The 24,994-nt window shown below is 39.4% G+C and overlaps 1 protein-coding gene across 1 annotated transcript in view; it reads left to right on the forward strand.

Moving 5' to 3' along the window:
* LOC125455315 (cytochrome c oxidase assembly protein COX16 homolog, mitochondrial) overlaps positions 1-24,994 on the forward strand; it is a 37,883-nt gene that overhangs the window by 7,436 nt on the left and 5,453 nt on the right. Inside the window, exons 2-3 of the mRNA XM_048537093.2 lie at positions 7,243-7,320; positions 23,786-23,854. Of these exons, the coding sequence (XP_048393050.1) occupies positions 7,243-7,320; positions 23,786-23,854 (147 nt within the window). The remainder of the gene's footprint in view (positions 1-7,242; positions 7,321-23,785; positions 23,855-24,994) is intronic.

A 24,994-nucleotide genomic window follows, 5' to 3' on the forward strand; every position in this document is an offset into this window, starting at 1 on the left:
ACATCCTTATAAATCCCCTCTGTACCATCTCCAGTGCAGTCATGTCATTTCTATAATGACCAATCACACTGACAAGAGTTGAGCTGTGGACTAGCGGTGCTTTCTAGAGTTCTAGTGTAGTATCTCTGTTCTTGTATTCTGTTTCAGGCAACAAAACAAAGCATACTATATGCCTTCTTATAAGCATCTTTATAACTTGAGCTGTACCTCTTCTGTGATCTGTGGACATATATTCCTAGATCGCAGTGTTACTCCAAGCTAGCCATCCATTTATTGTGCATCTTCTACCTTGTTGCACCTCTCGCAATGCATTACTACACACTTCTGTGAATTCAGTTTAATTTTCTGTTCTCTGGCCCAATTGACCAGACCATCTCTATATTGTGCTACTGTTTAAAACATTCCTTCTCGCACTCAATCAGGGTGACCTATCCTTGTGTTATCTACAGTGTTTTTTTTTTGTTGTGGCACCATCTATAACATGGGCCTAATCATGCATATAAACTGCAAAGGCCAAGTACTGAGCTCTGCAAGACTTCATTGATTTTAAAAAAACTAATCAGAGAAACACCAGACATCCATCATCCTTTATTTCCTGCCACTGATTTTGAATCTAATTTGTCACTGTCCTTTTGAATACAAAGGCTTTACTATTTTGATAAGCCTGTCAGGTGAGATCTTATTGAAAACCTTGATGAAACACCTGTGGACTATATCCAGTGCATTTCCCTCAGCAACACCCTATTTGACATCTCTAAATCTTGGAAGTTAGTCCAAGACTACATTTCCTTCACACATTCTTGTTGATTTTTCTTGCATGCTCCATGCCCTGATTGATCCATGCTTTTCTAAATAAACGTGTATATATAGTTCCTCTGAATTTGTCAACCATTTACTAAAATTGAGTAACTAGAGGCCAGTTAGCTTCAATTTTCACTCCTATCCAATACTTCACACTGTTCCTTCTCAACTGCAATGTCATTATAGGTCCCTGACTTGTGGATGGAATGGTGAAGTCTTCATTAAGAACCATATCCACAGGTCTGTCTTCACATGCACTGGTCACCTTTTTGATTGGGAGATAGTAAGAACTGCAGATGTTGGAGTCAAGAGATAACATTGTGGAGCTGGAGGAACACAGCAGGCCAGCATTTCTGAAGAAGGGTCCTGACCCAACCCAAAACATCACCTTTCCTATTCCTCTGTTGCCACCTGGCCTGCTGTGTTTCTGCAGCGCCACACCTTTTCGATTGACTCTTTTCTTAGTTATTCTGTTCCTCCTAATGCACTTGCAAACATGTTTAGATTTTTAGTATCTGTTCATTCCCTCTCTTTGCTTTCCTAATTTCCCTTTCACGTTACCCCTTGTATTTTTGGGTCTCTTCTAGACTCTGAGTCATACAGCACAGAAATGCACCCTTCAGTCTGACTTGTCCATATTGACCAAGGTTCCGAAGCCACCGTAGTCCCACTTGCCAGAGTTTGGCCCATATCCCTCCAAACCTTTCCTTTTCATGTACCTGTCCAAATGTCTTTTAAATGTGTAACTGTGCCTGGATCAACAACTTCCTCTGGCAGTTCATTCCTATACCAACCATCCTCTGTGTGGAAAAAGTTGCCTGTAAAGTGCCTTTTAATCTTTTTCCCCTCTCATATTAAAAAATATACCATCTAGCTTTGAACTTTCCTACCCTAGGGAAAAGACCTTTGCTGTTCACCTTATCTATGCTCATTATCACTTTTGAAATCTTTAGGTCACCCCTCTACCTCCTACACTCCAGCCTCTCCTTATAACGAAACCTTCCAGTCCTGGCAAATACTTTATGAACCCTCTCCAATTTAAGAATATCTTTCCAGCTCTCTGTTTCGTGCAAGCTTCCCTTCTATATCTTACAATGCCGTCTATCATGCCACTTAAAGGTCTGTAGACTCAACAGCCCTATCTGTTTCTTAGAAAAAATTGCTTACCTTAACTCTGAATTTTTTTATTCCCGTTGCTCTAGCCCCAATTTACCTTGAAATGAATGTTTCCAATACAATTTTAAGTTGTTTCTCAGCCTAATCGAGTTCGCCTTCACTCCATTTAGAAACCTTACTCATAATTTATCTTTGTTCTTTCCCATCATTGTGCTAAGTATAACTAAATTACACTGACGACGACAAAAGTGGTCCCTAACTGATATTCCTTTCATCTGCTCAGCTCTAATGCCTGCAACAATCTTCTACCAGCCCCCACCCAACCTTCATCCCCAGTATCTTGTTCAACTTGTCACATAACGTGTTTTTTAAAAAAATCATTATTGTGAATGTTGTCAGTAATTATGTGCCCTCTGTATCTTTTAAACTCACTGCATCTCAGTTATTAGGGTAATTGAATTCCCCCACTATTACTGTTCTGTTCGTTTTGCATTTGACAGGAATTTGCTTCCGGATTTGATCTTCTATCTTCATCGCTTTTTGTGATTAGGCAAAGAGGTGTGAATGTGCTTCTGCCTCGTAAATCATGAACAAAGATTTGCATTGTGAGGCTGTCCTCTTCGAATTAAAATGTTAACTAATTTCCACTTGATCAGATAGGAACCAATTATAATGTTGAGTGAAAGAAAGCAATTTTATTATCTGATATTGTTGAGAGGAAGATGCAATGTCAAGTAGGCATGTGGTGACACAAGTGGAAAGTTACAAAGATTTTGTCTAGTACAGAGCCAGGTGAAAGGACCATACAATTTAAAGTCCATGGGATGTCATCGAGCTGTAAGAATTTACACTGAGTAGTTGTTTTCTTGAACTATCAGTAATAGCAAATATTACAGTTGTTCTGTGTTCTGATGTGATTTGTCTTATCACGACTCTTCCTACTTGAGACTCGGAACTTTTTGCACCCTCAGTTCTACAATCCCAAATTAATCTCTTTTTTGCCACAAGCAGCTCCTTGAAATATTATCTTGTTTTATTAATTCAATTCTGCAAGTTGATTTTTTTATTTGCAGTTTGTAAGCGATGTTCCATATCCAATATGTGACTGTTCCCATAAAGTTGTTAATCAATAAAGATGATTTTCATACCTTACTTGAGGTCATTAGTTTTGGTGCTTTTTGATTTAAAATACTGATTTCATTTCAGACTGGCTTTGTTTGTTTCTTTTCTGGTAAAGAGCTATACTACAATTGAAAGATTAACTCTGCTTCTCTCTCCACAGATGCTGCTAGATATGCAGGGTTTCTCCAGCAATTTCTGTTGCTATTTCAGATTTCCAGCATCTGCACTACTTTGCTTTTATTTGTTCGTTCCACATTAGTTTTGTGAACCTTGTCTATTGTGTGGCGAATTTTGTCAGTGTTTTTGTTTCTTTTTAAAACCATTTCAGTCTGTGAAAATCTCAAGGATCAAAATCAAACTATGAAATTCTGAAATCAACAGTCTGTGTATTTTATCAGCATTGAGAGAATCAAACCATTTGGAGATCTGTAGTATGCGCCCAGCAGTGCCATTTCCCCCTTGTGGTTGTTCCTCGGTTTAAATGTCTAAGCTCATTTTGATCTCTGTAATAGAACATAGAACAGTACAGCACAGAACAGGCCCTTCAGGCCATGATGTTGTGTAATGTACCACCCTTTGTCACAGCTGTAGCTGTTTCTTTAATCAATATTGTCATCCCATCTCTATCTTTACCCCACTGTGTCTTCTGTTTGAAAATGCTATAACTGAGTGTTAAGTTGCATTATTGTCCCTTTTCCAAATGATCTTTCTGATAAAGCTTAAAAAAATTATACTCCACTTGTGGAACTGGAAACAGCTCTCTGCTCTTCTGCTTTGACTCTTTGCATTTGGGTAAGTACTAAAAGCCCAACCCTTTTAGACTCCTCTTTGTCTGTTCTCCAATACTTATTTGCTCAGCTTTCCAAACCCAATTCCGTAGTTCTCGATACCTGCTTTTTCTTGCTGTGCTTTCTGCCCTTCTACATCTGTTGCCCTGCTGAGATGCAACCTCCAGCCTGATTGGTTTTTTTTTCAATTTTTTTTGTTCCCACCTTCACCAGAACTGGTCCTAATGCCTGAAGAATCAAAAGCCTTCGCTGCTGCACATTCTCTAGCTTACATATTGTCGTTCTCCTCCTGTTGCTATGCTCACTTGTGCAAGGCACCAGCCACATGATTCTCCTGAACTATTAGCCTATAATTCTTTTGAATGAATGAATGAATGAATGTCTGTAAATCAGCCAGTCAGTCACCCAGACCCTTTGCGCCTACAAACTTCACATTGTGGGATGATCACACCCAAAATGTGCTATTCACTAAACAACATTCATCCTTGTGGATGAACACCAGTGATGTCAGCTGTTGTTCAAGTTCCTGAGTCCAAACTTCAGCTCCTCCAGTTGGCCAAACCTCCAAACCCTGTGGTTGATCAGGTCTGCTTAAGGTGCACTGCATTGGTCTGAGGTGCCCTGCCACTCTTTTTATGTTAACTGACATAATGGATATAATCAAAATGGTTGTTATTATTTAGCTAACTGTATTCCTGAAGTAGAGTTGCTTGTTCAGTTAACTAATTATAGTCTTCATACAGTTAGGTGGCTTAAACAAAAGCCGCAGATGATGCGAAACTTGTCAAGATTGCAAATTTGTTAGAACTTTGGTAATCTATTCATGATGACCACATGTCCAGTGTAATGGACAGAAGTTTAACTTGAGCCATTCTGCTTTTAACTGTGGTAAAATACAAGTGCAGGTCTGCTACAGAGAAGGATCTCTTTTAAAATGAGTAATGCTTTAAACAACCTCTTCAAAAGAAAGATGGGGCCAACTTTAAAGGTACTAGGCTCTGCTGATCATGGGTTTTAAGGAAGAATGAGCTGAATGGCCTGTCATTCTGTCTGTATACCCGGCTTCTAATAGTTATTCACAAATATAAGGGAGCTCATCAGGTGTGCCAATGATTTGTGAGTTAGGAATGTTGCATATATTGACATGATATGAAGGCATTCACTTTATTATTTTACATTTGAGGCTAAGGTATGCATTAATTCCAATGTACTGAATGTTGACCTGAGCATAACATTTAATAGACCTATAAGGGTTCAAGCTGATAAATCACTCCCTTATGGAGCAATTGATGGAATGGGAAATGTTCACTTAGCTTCCCCTCTTTGCCTTTCTATCCTATTGCAGTGGGATGTTCTCAGCATTATGTAATTGTGACGCTCTGCCAATAAGTGCTGCTGCTTAATGTTTGACAAACAGTTTTAGGAATACAGTATTCTGCACAGCTGTTTTTTGCTTGAAGTTCAATTATCTAAACAGTTACTTTTCTTCCCCCCCTCATTCCTGTTCAGTATTAATAGGTTTTCTGCCATTATTCAACACTTAATATTAAATGTCCGCACATCAACTGTGTATCCAAATCACATGAATCCACGTGTGTTTAACACAAATTGTAGCAAATGCTGTAGTCTGCATGTTATCTTCAACGGTAGGCCGAAACAGAATACCACGTATTTTAGGATCAAAGTTCTGCAGATGCTGGGATCTTTAATGAAAACAAACGCTGGAGATCACAGCAGGTGAGGCAGCATCCGCGGAGAGAGAGAGCAAGCTAACGTTTCAAGTCTAGGTGACTCTTCATCAGAGTGTGTATTTTAGGACTGAGGCTGACGGATGGTTTCAAGCAGCTTTTTTTTTAAATTTCTGCATGGGGATATTGATATTGTTAGCTAGGACAGCAATTTTTGGTCATCCATAATTATCTTTGAAAATGCAGTGGTGAGCTGCCACCTTGAAATGCTGCAGTTCATCTGGTATAGGTGCATCCACAGTGCCATCGGGAAACACGTTTTAGGCTTTCAGCACAGTGAGAGTAAAGAGCAGCAATATAAAGTTTCAATTCAAGATCATGTGTGGCTTGGACAGCAGCTTGCATGTGGTGATGTTTTGTACCTCTGCTGCCCTTGTCCTTTTTAAATAGGAGAGATCATGAGTTTGGAAGATATTACTGTTGCAGTCTTGGTGAGTTCTGGCGGTGCATCCTGTAGATGGCACACAGTAGCCAATGTATGCTTTGGTGGAGGGAGTGAATAATAAAGAAAGGCGTCTTTAACCTGAATGGTGTCGAGCTTGTGAGGTACAGTCATGTGATCAAGTAAAATATTTTGCCATAGTCCTGACTTATGATCTACATATGGTGGACAGAGCTTGGGGTGTCAGGATGTGAGTTACATGCTATAGAATTCCCAGTTCCTGACACACACACTTTTTTTATTGATACTATTTATGTGACTAGTTCAATTTCTTGTCAATAGCAACCTCAGTGTTTCAGATTCAGCTGGTATATAGCCTTTGCATGTAAAGGAGGGATAGGTCAATTCTATCTCATTAGAAACAGATAATCTGTGGCATGCTTGTTGCTTGTTAGCCCAAGCCTGAATGTTCGTGTCTTGTGCATATGCATGTGTACTATATCAGAATGTGAAGGTCTGCAAATGATACTGAATATTGTGTGGACTGTGTTTGACTTCTACCTTGTGGTATGAGAATAGGGATGCTTGGGCTCCTCTATAATGGTGGCGTTTCATGATCTAGTGACTGCAGATGATCAATTGGAATGACTGTGCCTATGCTTATAAATGCTTTTTCAGGTTATACTAACATGGAATACAATTTACTTTGCAAGTTCCATTTGAAATGTTCTCCCTTTACCCCAATTCTAATTTCTTTTCCTTCATTTTCCTCCCAGTGATGTATACCTTTAACGCCAGTACCACTTACAAGGGATTGAAATCTGTAAATGCCACCAAACAGAAATGAGAATTATCCTAGCACAGGAGGAAGCCGTTTCGCCCACTGTCAGCCATTTGAAAGAGCTATTCATTGTTGTTTTAAAAGAGAATACATCTTTCAGGCTGCAAATTTCAGGTCATAGAAGCCCTTTCTTTTAAAGTCATCTTTCTCTGCCTGTGCCTCACCTTATCATGCCTTTACTAATTACCTTAAGCCTGTGTTCCATGATTGCTGAGTAGAAACTATCTTCCTCTCTGCGTCATCAAAATCCCTTCTTCAGCTTGAATGACACAATGACGTTTCCTCAAAATCATTTCCCTGAAGATACCAAGCTCGGCTTCTGTAGTCTGTCTGCATCACTGAAGCCTGTCTTTGCAAACACATTAACATGAGCTCTCGGACTCCCCAGAGTATTTGAGCTTGATTTACTTTGCTACCTTAAACGAATTTCTTTTTCTTCCACAGCTGCTTATTATTGGTGGATCCTTCGGCCTCCGTGAATTTGCACAGGTTCGCTATGATGTTCAAAAAGTGAAGAGGAAGGTGAGCCATAAAGGATTCTGCATTTCAAAGCCTTTAATTGCAGCAATGCAAGCTAACCTGAAGCTTGCCTAGTGATCATGTTACTATCTGAAACTGATTGCAATTGCAGAGTTCAGCGCAATTAAATCAATAACATTGTAATCTAGTAAATGAAAATGATTTTTGATGCTGTGTTATTGCACTCTATCAAAGAGGCTGAAGGAGCCAGAAATTTCCACTTCCTCTAATTCGGGATGGCTTCACACTTATTGGTAGTTATCTAATGAAATGGAGTTGTATTCAACCTCTTACCGAGGATCTGTGCACAGTCTCACCTCTGGGCCAGAAGGTATAGCTTCAAGTCCCATCTCAGAACATAAAGGCTGCGGAAGTGTCATAACAGTCCAAATAGATTACACTTCTTTTCTTTTTTTAAAAAAAGATGTCATTTCTTCACACTTTCTTCCTGAAACTGCCGACTCTCTCGTGCTTCATCTACATTGCTGTTTATAAAACGTGAGCATTGGACTGTCAAAGGCCATTGATCTGCAGAGCAAATTACAGCTGTACTTGATACCCCTGTTCACATGAATTGTATGATTGGTGGCTGAATTTTCTGGTTAAAGTCCCATGATTCCTCTGCTGTAGGATCAAAGCTGTCTGTTAAATTTTTGATAGATTTCCTTTTTGCTTGCAAGATGAACAAAGTGCCTTTACTAATTTGCGTTTTATTTTAGTTATAGATTAGTATGGGTAAGTGATGGTAGTTTGGACAGGTTTGTGCTCTTTTGCAGCTGCCTGATGATGAGCAGAGTAAGTTCTTTCTCTCAAAGCAGTATATCTCATTATTTTCATCCCATTGCATTTACAGCTATGACATTGAAAGATTTCACAAGATGGAACGAGGGGAACTGTTTAATATAATCTTTAAATGGAAACAATTACAGCTAGGTGCTATCTCAGAAATTCAAGTAAGCTAATGACTCCAGAATGGATCTTAAATTTAGTTTTCCTTTGTCAGATTTCAAAGTTATTTTTATATCCTGACTTCAGTGCAATTACCGTTTTGAGGAAACGTGTAATCTTTGCAGTTTGCTGATGCATGTCTCTTAGGTAGACAGCTATTTTTGTTCACTAATACTGAAGTACATTTCAGAGGGTGCTTTTGAAAATTAGGTAATTCACCTGCTTGAATTCTAAGTTGATGTATATCTATGATTATGGCGGGAACAGATACCAGCTGAAAGTCATTGTGTCACAGCAATTGTGATTGTTTCAGTTGGTGACCGTTTCGATATTCTTGCACGTTACGCTATCAGCATGACCTGACTCATCTGCACTCAGATGCCTAGCCACTGTTGTGATCCCTCCAGACCCCCATCATTCTTCATTCTGAATATCACCTGAAATCTCCTTGACACTTATTTTGGACTTCCATTTTAAATAACTGCAAGGTGGGGTGGGGTGTGGGTATTGTGTCCCCGTTATAATATTTCTGTTCCCTACATCCACCGGCTTGTGGACATTTTTATGACAATTCTGATTTTGTATCAGTCTTTGCCAGATGTGTTCAGTTTTATGTTATGGATTATTCCTCTCAGAAATGTGATGGCACTTGCTTTTTAGTAACGCTCATCTTGGCTGACTGAGTGGAAAATTTAACTAAAGGCATAAATTGTTCTACTTCATGATTCTCCAAAATCCCATCAGATTTCAGCACCCATACCATTATTGCTAGATTTTCTTCACTTTATTGTAGCATTTCATTCACATCCTTGAGGGTAAACATTTGGACTCTCGTGCTATTGATCTGCTTTAATGAAAGTGTTAGTGTGTTCCAGATGTATTTAAGTGTTGCCATTAGAAATGGTTATACACCTTGAGACTTTTTGACAGAAATGCTATTTGAGTATAATTCCTGTGGAATTCGATTATTATTGATTTGATTTTGTTTTTAGAACCATGCAGAGCAGAGGGCCAGTTATTTGGGCCTTGTGTAACTTTCTTGTCACTCCCATAACTTTTTATGCCATCAGTAAGGCAGTATGGTCGCTCAGTGGTCAGCACTGCTGCCTCTCTGCACCAGGGACCTGGGTTCCATTCCACCTTCGGGCAACTCTGTGTGGAATTTGCAAATTCTCCCCATGTCTGCGAAGTTTCCTCCAGGTGCTCCGGTTTCCTCCCACAATCCAAAGATATGTAGGGTAGGTGGATTGGCCATGCTAACTTGCCCATGGTGTTCAGGAATGTGTAGATTAGGTGGGTTATAGGGAGATAGGTCTAGGTGGAATGCTCTGAGGGTCAGTTTGGACTTGCTGGTCCGAAGGACCTGTTTCCACACTGTTGGGATTCTATGATCTATGATCTATGATCAGTATGGAAACTTATGATTGTTTCACTCAGTGAGAAGCTATGGTCTATTTCTTCCTTGTAGTCTCTTCTAAATCTCATTTGCTATGCAGTTAATTTTGATATTTTATAGCCTATTAGTAAACTGCTCTGCAGCTGCCCTGACATTTGCAACGTTTCATATGAATTTTGAAGATGCCCCCTTCTAATGCTGTGTAGTATTCAAATTATTGCACCTTGATCAACAGATAAATGCTGTAATTGACTACCCAATACAGCAGGTAAAAGCTATTGGGGAATTTAATATAGTCAATAGCACTGAAAAAAACAGCATGTTTAGTTTGTGTTTAAAGTGTTGACATTGAATTATGTTTTTTTTCAACCTCTTTAATGTCCTGCTGTAATCACCATACAGGTTGGTTAGTTCAGTTAGCTAGATGGCCAGAGTGTAATGTAAATTAATAACCACAATGTAGATTCAAATCCCATGCCAGCTGAGTATGCTGTTGAAGGTTTTCCCTTTGTCTCGCCCTGCAATGATACTGTGGCCATGATTTAGCAACCCTAAGACGCTACAGGAAGCGAGAAATCACCTTTTGTGTTCATATTGTCTTTAAATAAAGTGTGACTTTTGTCATCTATCACATTGTACATTTTTTTTAAAAAATGCCTTTCAGAAACTGACATGTTCAAAACTGTTTTGTTTATCCTCACACCGACATGTGCTGAAGCTGATTTTCCAAACCTAATGTTCAGTGAGCATGTGTATGGTTAATCAGCACAGTCCTACTTGGCTTTGTTATGTATTCTGAGCTCTCCAGTTGTACAGAAATTTTATGGACATAAAAATAAGTGATAGCATTGACTTGTAAGACCTCATTTGCACTCCTCTGTTATTTGTAATGCTCAAATCTGCAATATGCTGCTGCTAAGGAACCAGGCACAAAATGCAAAGTTGTCAGATAATTCAAAATACTTTGAGTCAGCAGCCGATGGCTTGTTGGCAAGATTTAAAACACAGATGTGGCAGAACAGCTGGAACAAAAATCTTTTTTAATGGTGTTTTGCTGGTAGGGTGGGGAGTCTCTGCTGCAAGGATCTTTGGAAGAAGAGGTGGAAGAGTTTGTTTTCCCAAAAAGCTGAGTGCTGTGATATTTTAGGTTTGCAGCTTTCCCTGTCACACAGTATTCTGTGCATGATTTAAAATAATTTTGGTAGGTGGTTTTTTTTTAAAAAAAGGAGCCCCAGCAGCAACTGAAAAAATATCTATCTACCTTGCAGAATTAACTCTAGATGATACTGAATGCCCGAACTTCTAAAAGGTATTTGTTAATAGATAGGATGACTTAATCTTGTCTCATTCACTGTTTAAGCAATCTTGCTTTACCAAGCATTTGATTTATTACAGATTAGAACTTCTGCATTCAGGTTCCAAATGATACGAGCTTTCTGATTCTGTTTCTTAGTTGCAGTGCATAGTAATATCTGGTCACTATTCTGTTTGGATAATGTCTTCTGTTGTCGCTGAATGAAGCAATTTCGATATCTTTTTCCAAACCTGTAACCCTATCAGTTCTAGCTATGTTGTACATTATATATGTATATCATTTTCACTGTTGCTCCCTAAGTCAGATAATGCACATTCTCATGTTGAATCATTATCCCATGCAATACCCAGGCTTTCTGCTATCTTGGTAAAGATATTTGGGCTACAAATTTAAGGAAGAAAATAGCGGAAGAAATCAGTTTAATTGTTATAACATCCCACTTCAAGTTATAAATCTCTGGCTCTAATTTCTTCCTTGTGAAAGGTGAGCGAAGTCAGGACTGAGTGAAGAGCAGGAGAGTTGAGAATATTCTGTATCGTGAAGGACAATAACCAGAAGTTATGGTTCATTTTGGAACTGAAGCCAAAAGAAAATAAAAGCTGCGGTCCTGCAGTTAGAGTTCACGCTGTTGAAGTTAGTGGTACCTGGATTATTGGCAGCACCATATCGTCGTGAGCCCAGGAGCAGTGTGGTCGGATAGATGAGTGCAGTTGATGGACTAGTGCTGAAGATAGCTTTGTCAGTTCCCACAATATTGGATAGGTTTTGGGGCAGGAGGGATCACTGTAAGATGTGAGGGTTTGCACCTCCAGAGTTTGGATAACTGTCCTAACAGGGTACAGTAGGTGCTTTGGGGCGAGGCTTTATATTAATATGGCACATGAAAGCACCATGTTGAAATATTAGAGTGAAGTTACAAGGCTAATAGAGGACTGGATGCGATGAACAGCGTTAAAATGTAGCTTATAAATAGAAAGATGTTGGGGTGAGTGTGGAAATGCAAGGCACACTAAAATGAAGTAACTGATATTGCAGTCATGGTGAGTAATATTGGTGAGCTGCAGGTGAAAATTAATGTTATAATAATATAGTGGTAATAATGGTGACCTGTCTCAAACATACTATTTTTACAATAACTGTAATTATCATTCCTCAACCTAGGATTTCCGTGCATCAGCACAATCCCTTTTATTCCATCTGCTTTGACTTGTTTCTGTGTATCTGCAGTGTCACACAGTTCCAAATGTCTTCATGTACAGCCATGCTTCCCTCACTCTGAACTCATGTTTCAGTATTGTTTCCATTCAGACCCTCATAGCTGTCACCAAGAATGTGAGCATCACCCGCTTATCGTCTACTGCAGTAGCTGTAATAACAGCAAATGTGCACTGCTTTATGGATATTTTCTAATGTGCCTGTTATGGATGTTATTACACCTCTGGAGCAGGTGGGACTTGAACCCAGGATTGCTGGCTCAGAGTTGATGCAGTGTGGAGCGGGTGGAAAACAGCAGTTCAGGTAACATTCAGAGGAGCCGGAAAGTTGACGTTTCATATTGACTCTGACTTCCAGCATCTGCAGTTCTTGCTGTCTTCCTGGCTTATAAGTAGGGGCGCTGTCACTGCGCCACAAGAGCCATTAAAGAGAGGGCTGGTGCTGCTAATAATATTGTAGTTGTGATTAATGCAAAACAAAATATTCAAAGCTTTGAGTAGTTTCAACAGTATAAATGTGAAAGTTAGTTACAAAAGATATGTGGCAATCAGAGTGAGATGCAGTCCCAACTGAGTTGCGCAGATATACTACTTTATCATATGTTCAATATGCCCCAATGAAGTATTGTGTAGATAAGCATACAACTTGCATAGCAAGGTCCCATAAATTGTACTCCCGTGAATGGCAAGCGGATCTGTTTTTGTTTGGTTCAATTTTAGTAAGGAATATTGACTGAAGGGGGGTAAGCTCCCCAACGTTAAATTATGTCAGAGTTCGTCACTCCATTTTAAGCAACAATATAGGCAGTGTTTATGTCTCCACTAACGTTGCACTTTCGCGGTTATCCTCTGAACTTTGAATATAAGTTAAATGTGAGTGCTGGATCTTTAAACCCTACCCTCCTGAGTTTGAGCTGTGTTTGTGACCAACTGAGCCAAGTTGCCACGTGACACCCTTGGCTTTGACTTGTCCTTTTATCCCATAGTCATAAAGATGTACAGCACAAAAACAGACCCTTCGGTCCACTCATCCATGCCAACCAGTTATCCTAAATAAGTATAGTCCCATTTGCCAGCGTTTGGCCCATAGCCCTCTTAAACCTTTCCTATTCATGTACCCATCCAGATGCCTTTCAAATGTTGTCATTGTACCAGCCTCCTCCACTTCCTCTGGCAGCTCATTCCAGACACTCACCACCTTTTGCATGAAAAAAAAGTTACCCGTAAGGTTCCTTGGAAATCTTCCCCTCTCACCTTAAACCTGTGGCTTCTAGTTTTGGACTCCCCTGTTCTGGGAAAAAACCTTGACTATTCTCCCTAATCATGCCCCTCATGAATTTATAAACCTCTTTAAGGTCACCCCTCAGCCTCCAACGCTGCAGGGAAAATAGCCCCAGCCTATTCAGCCTTTCCTTTATAGTTCAAATCCTCTAGTCCTGGTTACTCCTTGTAAAGCTTTTCTATGCTCTTTCAAATTTAACAAGATCTTCCCTATAGCAGGGAGAACAGAATTGTATGCAGTATCCCAGAAGTTGCCTAACCAATGCCGTGTACGGCTGCAACGTGACACTCCAACTCCTATATTCAGTACACTGACCAATAAGGGCAAACGTACCAACGCCTTTTTTTTGGGTTAAGAGTTAAAGTAGTTCACAGGGTTTAGTATCTTGAGCAAGTGTGAGGCAACTCACATAATCCAACAGTGACTGTTCAAGTATCTTTGTAAAGACTTCCATTAATATGCTTTATCCCAGTGTTTTATTAAAATTTAGTCTAAATCTGTCTGTGCCAACACAAAGCTTATATTTGTATGAGTTTGGTTTTAAAATCTCACACTTGTGGTTTCATGAAGTTATGAGTTATCATATCAGCAAGTGTAGATAATTCTGATTTATATGGTGTCATGGTTTTTGGTTTAAGTGTACAATAATGAGACTATACATATTGCTGTATTGCAATTCAGAAGAAGTTTGTTAGCGTTATTTTCTGGGTCAAAGTGAGTTGGAATGGATGTGTTATAAATAACTGTACAGAAGTGTTACTCCTTTTAAAATACGAAGAATGAGAAATACGGTTGAGGAAAACAAATACATGAACCAAGGTATGAAGTGTGTATTTCCTTGTTTCAGATTGTGAACTGACCTATTTGCATTGTTAAAAATGATAAAAGGATTTGTTAGAGTAGACATGAAGAAACTCCTTTCTGTGTGGTGCCCCAGAAAAAGTAGTGATTTTAATCTTAGAGCTGGGCTAATTTTGAATAAAATCAAGGAGCATTTTTTTTTTCAAAGAGTAAAAATATGGAGTGCTGTTCCTGAAATGCAGTAATTGTTGTGTTAGTTGAAATATTTAAGATTATGAATGTTAGTCCATGAAATCAGGAATAGAAAGTGCTGGCGAAATGCATCAGGTCTGGCAACTTCTGTGGTGAGAGGGACAGAATTGTAACGTTTGAAGTCCAGTGTGACTCCTCCTCTTAACCCAGCACAAATTGTGGGTTCCGAAGTGGAGAAAAGGCGGGAAATAGAGGTGATATCCAGACAACAGTAATTTAATTAATGGCAGAACAAGTTTGAGGGTCGAACTGCTCTGCACCTGAACTTGTATTCCAAAGCTTTATTCATAAATATAGCTTGTACTGCTTGTGCATCACTAGGTAATGAGGCCACCAGAATTAATTGGGCCCATATCTAAAAATATCAGAAGAGCACAAATGATGAGCTAGGAAACCACCTCTATGAATGTGTAGTGCCAATTAATTTCTTTCTAAAGTTGTACCATTTATGTTTTTTATGTGCACAATCATATTCCTAGATAAAAACAAATTTTGTAAGTTCTGGTACACCTACTGATCCTTGGAGAATTTCTGTACAGAGATATCCTGCGTCAGCTTGCTGAAGTTGCTGATCTAAACCACTCATGGTTTTAACAACAGTTTACAGGTTCTATACATGGACCTGATGTAGTAAAAGATCCATGGAGCATTATCGAAGCACATGGGGCTTCATTTTGAGATGTTCAGTTCACTCTCGCTCTGTTCCCTCACACACGCTAGCTAAACAGCACTCATTCTCAGCAGCAGAGTTGGGAACACCATTGAGTGCTTTAAGGTGAACCATCCAGCGCATTCTTGGGAGTGTCCCAGCAATGCTACCTGGAAGTTATAACCATTCATGTGCCTACAGGCAGCCCCATCTCACCAAAGAGCCTAGGCCAGCCTATGGTGGGGATCTCATTTTAAAGGGGCAGGGGTGTAGCATTCTTGCAGACCTAAAGTTAAGAAGCCGGAACAAGGGAAGTTAAGAGATCAGATCGGGGATAGGTCCTTTCGGCGGACGTACTGAATTCTCAAAGGACATTCCAACAAATTTCTCACACTGCTCTGGAAAAGCTTTGGAAAATCTACCATGTAGTAAAGGTTTTTCCTCCTCTCCAGCTGCTGCTTTATATGGGAGAATTAATGAAGGTGAAACTTGGGGAAATTTGGGATCATGTATACAAATTAGTTGGTTCACTTAAAATCCCATTTTGTGGAAGTTCAATATTGCAGTGACCTTTTATAGTTAATAAAGAGGCACCCAGTTGCACAATGCACGTTGAGGCCACTGTACCTGTTGCTTTCTCCTGCTTTCTGTGCAACCTGGAAATTATTGTCTCAAAGTATTTTTTTGAAACTTCCGATTGAATTTTCTTCCATCACTTTTTAAATTCTGAATTGTTTTAACTTGTTGCATTTTTAAAAATCTAAGCATGTTGCCTGTGTTTTTTAATGTCATCATTGTCCTCTACTGATGCTTCTGCCAACAAAACAATTTCTGATTACTTAATAATTTTGAACATTGTCTGCTAAACCTCTCCACAACCTGCACTGCTTTAAGGAGACAACCTCGGCTTCTCCATTCTCTTCCAGATAACTGGAAGTGAAGAAATATTGGAGGTTTTGGTGGGCTTAAAAGTGGACAGATCCCCAGCTCCAGATGATTTGTATCTCAGGCTGCTGTTGGAGATGAAGGATTACAGTGGCCCTGACCCAAGTATTTAATTTCTCTCTGGCCGCTAGAGATTTGCCAGTGAACTGGAGGACTGCTCATGTGGTTCTCCTTTTCAAGAAGGGCCATAGAGAGAAATCGGGGAAATTACAGGCTAGGTTGTGTCTCCATTAGTGGAATGGAAACTTGAGAGAAAATTCTAAAGGAGTGAAGTCATCTCCACCAGGAGAGACGAGGTTTGATCAGGGATTGTCATTACGGCTTTGTCAGAGGGCTGTCAAGCCTAACAAATTTGATAGAATTTTTTTGAGGAGTTGACCAGGTGTATAGACAAAGGTAGTGCAATTGATGTAGTTTATATGGATTTCAGCAAAGTCTTTGATAAGGTCCCACATGGGAGACTGAAGAAGGTAAGAGAATAATGGATCCGATATAACTCGGAAGTTGAATCCAAAGTGGCTTAGTGGTAGGAGACAGAGGGTGGTGGTAGAAAGCTATTTATCTGACTGAAGCAGTATAGATGAGAACTTGTTGGGGGTATAATAGGTAAGTTTGTGCATGACGCAAAGATTGGCTGGGGTGATTAACAATGGTCAAGGTGGTCTTGGGTTACAGGAGGATATAGACTGGACAGATGGGATTTAACCCTGAAAAATGTGAGACCATTCACTTTGGATGTTGTAGCAAGAGAAGTGAGTAAGTACTCAATGAAAGTCCATAGACCCCTGAAGATAGCAGGCCAGGTTAATAGAACTGTTAATAAGGCGTATGGGACACCTGACTGTTGTCAGTCATGGCATAGATTATAGGAGAGGGAAGTAGTATTGGGGTTGTACAGAACTTTGGTTTGGCCACAGCTGTGTGCAGTTCTAGTCACCACACTATACAAAGAATGTGAACGCACTATAAGGGATATAGAAGAGATTCAGCAGGATGTTGCCTGAAGTGGAACACTTTAGCTTGAAGAGAGGCTGCTTAAGCTTTGCTGTTTTCTTTAGAGCAGAGACAGCTAAGAAGGGACCTGATTGAGGGGAATGGATGGGGCCCCCTGAGTTGAATGGTAAATAATAAGGGGACATCAAAATTAAAGTCGAGAGGAGGTTTTGAGGGGATTTTGGGAGGGGGAAGGGGTGAAACTCATCAAGAAAACGGCAGGAATCTGGAATACACTGCTTTGGAGGGTAGTGAAGGTGGGAGACCTCATACGTTTAAAAGGTACTTGGATGAGCACTTGAATTGTTCTAACATTCAAAGCTGTGGCCCAAGTACTGGAAAGTAGGATTAGTGCAGACAGGTCATTGCAGATTCGCTAGACCAAAGGGACTCATCTGTACTGTAGATATTCTATAAACTGATTAACCTGGTACTGTTCTGGTAATTCTCTCCTGATTGCACTAATGCTGTGCCATTCACCATTAAAAAGTGTTATGCTGGCCTGAATACATGCTCTGGCTGTGCTTTACCCAGTGTGAAATGAAGGTTTTTTCATAAGTTCCCTGGTTCTGCACTGCTCTGCCTGTAATGATAAGGATTCAATATGCTTTTTAAGTAACCTTGTCACCTTATCAAGGTACCTTCACTGATTGTGTGCATACACTCCCACATATTTTCACAAAACTAACTTTGACAAATACTTAATTCTAGGAAAAATTTGACGTTGACGTTGGGTCAACTCAAAACTGCAGTTTTGGGCCTGAAAACTCTGTAGCATTGTGGAACTACCTATATTCAGAAGTGGTTTAATTTTTAGCCATGTAGTTGGAGCTTTGATCTTTACTACCTTTTTGCTAATAATACCAGCAGTTTATGAATTTAAGCTCCTGGCTAATTAATATGTTGTTTATCTCATTTTGCTAAGCTTTATGTAATGGTCTCATCATAAATCCAGTGTTCCAATTTTGTTTAATAACTGTGTAGAAACCCTATGTTAATGTGTTTATATGTCAAATTTTACACTTTCTTATCAACTTAGTTCTAGCAATGCACGTTGAGTGGTTAGTGTATTAAATGAAAGTTGACACCGCAAGGGCACGATGCCCCAGATTTCCCTGTCAAATTGGCAGTGAAACTAACTCCATATTTATGTACAAATGGTATAGCAAGGCAAGAGGGGAAATTGCAGTTAAACTGAAAAGGCTGAAGGTTGCTGCCCTAGTAGCCATGATCCAGCATTGGTTGATTCAAAAAAAAAGCATGTTTTTGTCAGCTTTTACTGTGAACTGCTTTGATTGTGAAATTGCTGTTTTAATTTAAGATATCGTGGAATTGCATATTACAGAAAGGTTATCTGGCCTAACTTGTGCAGTATAAATGCCTAAACAAGTCTCATTCCATTTAATCTCGCTCAGGCCTTTCAGAATAACCTTCTTTAACCATACCCTATTAATTTTTCTTTCAAGTTATTTGTCTTCGTATGCTAGTGAACTACAACACAAACAATCTAGTCATTTTGGATAAAGACATTTTTCCTTATTGCTCTCTTTAATTTGTCTAAGTGTCATCATATTTATGGCTCCTAGTTTGGAATCTCTCAAATTGAAATATTCTCTCCTCATCTACTCTGTCTTACTCTTTCAAACTTTTAACCTTTATCAGAGCATTCCCAGGTTTTTGTTTTCTGAAGGACAATTGCACCAGTCTGTTTGATCATTCCTGATAGTTAGTGATAATCTCCGAAATGTCATGCCATTTTTGTTAGTCTTTGCGGTGTCTCCTCTGCTTCAGTATCCTTTTGATAGCCTGGAGATCAGAACTATGCAATCGTCTAAGGAGCAGACCAGAGCCACACTGCAAGTTAAAGCTAACTTTGCTATTCAACAGTATGCACCTCAAAATAATTCTTAAATGTATATAAATTCATTTATGGAATGTGGACACTGCAGATAGGGCCACCACTTACTACTCATCTTTAATTGTCCCTGGGAATGTGGTCATGAGCCAGTAACTCGAGCCACTCCATGTCATGCAGGTGGTGGAGGAAGTGAATGCTTAAGAGTGAATGAGGCACTGATTGAGTGGACAGGTTTATGCCAGGTCTGTTTGTGTTCTTGAAGGTTTCCACATCCAGGAAAGTGGAGAGGTTTCCATCCAGCTCCTGGCTTGTGATGGTGGAGAGGCTTTGGGGTGTTGGAAGAGGTGTACTGTGAGAAAATGAGATTATTTCCATCAGCAGGAGAAATCAGACTAAAGATCACAGGTAGAACAGGGACAATAAAAGTATTTTCTGTTCACTAAGTTACAAGATGGAATGTGCTGCCTGAAAGTCTCAGTGGACTGAATGACATCCTGTGCAACATATTTGCATAATTTGTTCCCCAAATTGGCAGTTTTGCACTGTAAAGCAGAATTGAGATGATCTAATATTTAATAGGCATATTACAGCAATGATGGAACATTTGAATCTAGATAAAAGGTCTCTATTGAGCACACTGTTGCAACTTTTTTCATAATTTTGGAGTCTGTTAAAATTGATTCTTCCTTTGCTGGCACTTAAAGATAACATTGACTCAGAAATTTAGCATATTTCGTTATCCAGAGTCACCTGAGCTTTTGATGGCCATGAAGCAGGATGGCTTGTTTAAAACTTGTTCATGGGATGTAATTGTTGACAGGATTATCATTTATTGCCCATTACCAGATTCTCTTAAAATTGTGGTAATCTCTTATTTAAAATTTTGAAGTCCATCTGGTTTAGGTACATCTACAGTGCTAATATAGTTTAATTCATTCTGTCACAGTATGTAGGTGTTGCTGGCTGATCATTTTTTGCCCATCCCTAGGTGCCCCTGAGATGTAGTGATGAACTGACTTCTTGAACTCCACAGTCCATGAGGTTTAGGTAAACCCATAATGCCCTTAGGGGGAGAATTCCAAGATTTTAAACAGAGGGCACTGAAAGAAGGACAATTATTTTCCCAAGTCTGTAAAAGTCCAATTTCAGTCAGAAATCTAGGATTCTGACAGTCATAGTGAAGCAGCAGCAACACCCTTCCAAAACAGGATAGTTTGCAACTTGAAAAAAACGTGGTAGTGATGATGTCCCATGCCCCTGCTGCCCTTGTTCTTCTAGCTGGTGGGTAGAGTATTTGTAAGGTGCTGTTGAGGGATTCCAGTTTCCATGGCCCCCTTCTGAGCCATTGACAGCCAGTTGGTACACACGGATGTTGGATAAGAGACAATGCGTTCACAAAAATTTGTAACCTAACCCACTTTCTCCACCGCATGACCATGCAGCCAATGAACTGAGCAGTCCTTTTCCCCACGAGCCTCTTCCCATCCTTCAAGCTATATAGGAACATACTTTCCTAGAGAAACCATACCTCTGAAGTACTCCACAATCTCATGTGAAATGAATCGTGAGGTGAATAGGTGAATTCAGTTGCTACACACCAAATCTCAAACACTGAGGTAAATGATCGGTTAATCTAATTTTGATGGTTCCAATTGAAGAGCTAGTTGTTTTTGTTCATGGTGCTGGCAGAGCTCCGTTCTTTGTATTGTGCAGTGAGATATGCAGGCCACAGGCATACAGATGCTCATTTTAATGCCTTATCTGTTACAAAATCTGTGCTTCCACCAGATATTCCTCAGTGTCAATGATCTCGCCCGTAACAGACTCCAAGCTCATCATACTCTGGAGCATCTCTTTACCTTCCAATGTATTGTTATACAGTAGCAAGATCTGTGTCCTAATAAAGATATGTCTTCCACGTTAACCATGATGTTTCATGTGTCCTATCTGTATGTTCCAGAAGGCAGACAGATGCACACTGCACTGAGTTGATGCCAGTTGTTCACTGACAGAACAGCTTACTTTAAACAGCACCGTCACAGGGCAGAGTGTGTTTTTCTTTGAAATATTGTCTACTTCCTATCACTTCCAAAAACCCCAAATATAATTGTGTAAACTTAGCACATGGAAAAGGCTTCAGTTTATTTCACATGTCATCATTCACTGAAGTTACTCATGCAGCTTTGGAGTGTAGTACAAACGTGATCTCTGAAACCCTCACCCAGGTGTACAGTCCTATTGCCATTTTTTAAAAAAAAGAAACCACCTCCGATCTCCGTACCTCCTTTTGGTACGGGACCCACAATAAACCAATTTGTCAGCTGGGACTTCTGTGCTCAATAAATAGGCATTCAAGCATTGTATCCAATTCTATCTGGGAATCTGTTGTTCAGCTTATGTGCTCAAATTGATGTGCCCAACAGCTTTTAAAGCCTAACCCTTTGGGCAAATTCATCTGAATTCATGACCAGTTGCTGCTTCAGTCATTCCAAGGTATTTTCTTTTATGGCTTGCAGAACCTTTGGGAATTCATTGCAATCTTGAACTTGACCTTGTTCAGCTCAGTACCGGTTCCAGATACAAAAAGATGCTTCCCAGTTCATTTGGGTGGGTGGGGATGCGTTAAAACAATAGACATTTTCTGCAGCACCACGTTGAAGTATCAGCCTAGATATAAATGTTGAAGTTCTGCGAACTTTTATCCTCTCACCAAGATTATTCTGGCAATTGTCACCAATCTAATGGGTGAGTCACAGCTTTTTATAGTTTAACGTCTGTCCTACTGAAAGATCTAGATGAACCTTAAGGAATGCACCCAGGTGGTCTAGACAGCAGCCAATCCTGTCATAAGCACTGGGCTTATCTAATATTCCAATAAGTTTCTTCCTTTGTAATCGTCATTGTCTTAAGTTTGAAATACCAGTTATCTTCACAAAAGGTCAACAACCATGTATAACTGAAAGCTGTTGATTTTCTATTGAAAATTTCCATATATGTATTAAAAATGGAATCAGTAAAAGTGTTGCTATATAATTGACAGCGCTAGTGGGAGGTTGTGCTGTAGCCTGCTTTGTATTACACAACTCCCCAACCTGTACTGTAGAATAACTCCTGTGTTCCAGCCAATCACTCTTACTATTTCAGCTCCTTTTATTGAACTGTAAATGTATAAAAATGACTTTGTTAAACTGTGTAACTTGGTATTCCCGTCATAATTTCAACACCTCTTGCTCCCATTAGTTCCAGCTGGCTAATGCTATTTCATCCAAAGATCCCATTTAGCTTTGTTATCTTGTGTATAGTGCTTTCCAAGGTTGATTAGTCCTTTAATAGTCACAAGAAGCAATCTTTCACCTAGCTTGTCAAATAGATGAAATGTTTTTTAAAAAAATCGCAGCTCTGAGAGTAAAATCAAACCTTTAAACAATGACTGTTCAGTGTTTATTTTTCTTTTGGGAATGTTGTATTCAGTTGATTGCTAACTTTCTTTGTGAAAATTCAGATTATTGCTTTTGTAACTTCCAGTCATCCTTTGTTCTAAGCAAAACAGCTGATAGATAGGCAGTCAACAGTTACCTAAATGAAATCATTTTGACCTCTAGTTTAAAAATAACTCAGTTAAATAAAATTGAAGCAATACAAATTAAAGTAATTCACAGCACTTGCAGGGTGATCTTTCAAATTTAGATGAAATCTATAACTGAAAGCTCCAGCATTTTGTCAAAATAAGCTTTGTAATGTAATTGTATTTTTTGACTTGCGTATAGTGACTGGATCAATTTCCAGCTTTAATGATGCAAATTTTCTTTTTCACATGCAACAGCTCAGGTGAAAGTGTCTCACACTTCTTCAAATTATAAGAAGAAGGGTCGCAGGATCCAGAACGTTAACTTCATTTTTTTCTCCTCAGATGCTGTCAGACCTGCTGTGTTTTTTCCAGCAATTTCTGTTTTTGTTTCTGATTTCCAGCATCTGCAGTTCTTTTGGTTATTTTGTTTTTGTGAAACTTGACCATACTCGGTGGTTATGACAAAGTGTGGGAACTTGCTGGAACAGGGTATAATTTCACCTCCCCTATCTGTACTGGATTGGGAACTGGATCTCCACTGAGAATGGACAGTGTTTTCTACTCCATCACAGCATCGAGATTCCAAAATCACCATTCTACTCTAGCATTCTCATCTAAATAAAAGGTTTGTTTAAATATATTGTTGCATACCCTTCAAAGAATATATCAGTAATTGCAGGGAATTTGCACTGAGCACTAAAATCAAGCACCAGCCGTAAAAGCTGTTGGAATGCGTTGCCACAATAAGAGCTCTTTTGGAAATAATGTGATTGATCCCCTTCCAGTTCCTCAGTGGAGAAGGTAATTTTTGACTTAATACTGAAATGGAAGATCCCAATCCGGGATGATTAATCCTGACGATAGTTTTGTGCTGCCACACTTAGCTGCAAACCTTCACATTGTGAGGAGACCAAACTCATAAATTTCTGCTCCATTTTGCTGTCCACTTGCTGTGATTTTTTTAAAATTAAAATTTGGAAAGTCTCCCTGCGTGTGTTTTGGGGTGTGAATAGTTTCAGTGTCTCACTGAATACATTGAGGCAGCCAGTCAAATAATTGGAGCAAACCTCTGGTCTAATAGCAATCAGTTTGTGTTTATATGCTAATCGTGGCATGAAAGTTTGTGGTTCTGAATTTGACCGGAGTAAATATTATATGCTGGCAAGTTTTAACAAATTGATTGTTTTCTTGTTTTAGTTTCTTTTTGAGATTGTAAGTTAAACCCGTTTTATTCCCCTACTTTTCAGATTGATCCAGCTCTTGAAGCTCAGTTAAACAAGAATAAAAACAAGGTTTCGGTGGAATCAGAGTATGAGGTAGAGTATTCAGAACGGATAGCCCTGACTGACCTGAAAATGGTGTGATATTCATAATTAAGCTTGAGGCTATTTCATTTTGTTCTGTTATTCTCTAATTAGTCTTGATGCATAGTTTTGATATATTTTATTCTTTGTAAATGAGGAATTAAAAGAATTCCACGTTTTGATTGTTATCCAGAAAGTTCTGTTGACCATACACACATCTGAACAACAGATGTTGAGGGGATCTGTGATTCTGCTACGACAATGTCAAGGTTTACATGTAAATAGCAGCTGCTCAATAAAATGTGAGAGAAGATGCCAATAGGTTAAATTAAACAGGAATGAGAGCGTAAAAGCCAACGACGACAAGCGGGCCCAATAATTATTTTTCGTTGCTTTGAATTCTGTTTATTTGAGTGAGGTGTTAGTGAATCAACAGGGAGCCTTGCCTTTAGTCAAAGTGGAGACAATTTGAGCTCCTTACTATGCAAAGAAAAACTACTTGTTTTTGCTGTTTGTGTTGGAGTGTTTTAAGGAGGGGAATGAATTCAGCTGGATGACGACAAAAGAGCTGCTTTTCTAAAATGATCAAACCATTGATCTTAGGGTTGAGACTAAATATTGAATAAACCGGACATGATTCTCACCAACAGCAGAGTATTAAAATGATGAGGCGCAGTGTAGAATCCCACTGTGCCATAATTGGTCTTTTTATTTTCTGACTTAGTGTTATGTCTGTTGGCCATTCACAAAGGCTGGCCTTAATTGGGAGTGGTTTTTCCCCATTCTTTTCCTGACTTACGCTGTTCCTTGTCTCGGTATCACTTCTCACACCTCCCTGTTGGACATGTCATGGTTCTGTGCATTTTATATTGCTTTTTGCTAACTGATGCAGGAAGGTCTGTGGGGACAGTCTGGCAGGGAGGAAAGAAAGAGAGCTGCTGTCAGTGGGATTCAGGCTGTTGGGATTGACTGAGGTTAGTATGAAGATTAATGTTAGACTGCCACAAGCTAGACGATTGATTATGGTGACCTTTATGTCCATGCTGTCTCATGAGTAGGATTTGTGCCATCCATTGGTAATTGTCATTCTGCCTAATTAATTCTGATCTCTGATGTGCTCTGTGTAGCACAGGAGTGAATTCCTGTAGCATT

Source organism: Stegostoma tigrinum, chromosome 10 (assembly GCF_030684315.1).
Source record: "Stegostoma tigrinum isolate sSteTig4 chromosome 10, sSteTig4.hap1, whole genome shotgun sequence".
In the NCBI taxonomy this organism is placed as follows: Eukaryota; Metazoa; Chordata; class Chondrichthyes; order Orectolobiformes; family Stegostomatidae; genus Stegostoma; species Stegostoma tigrinum.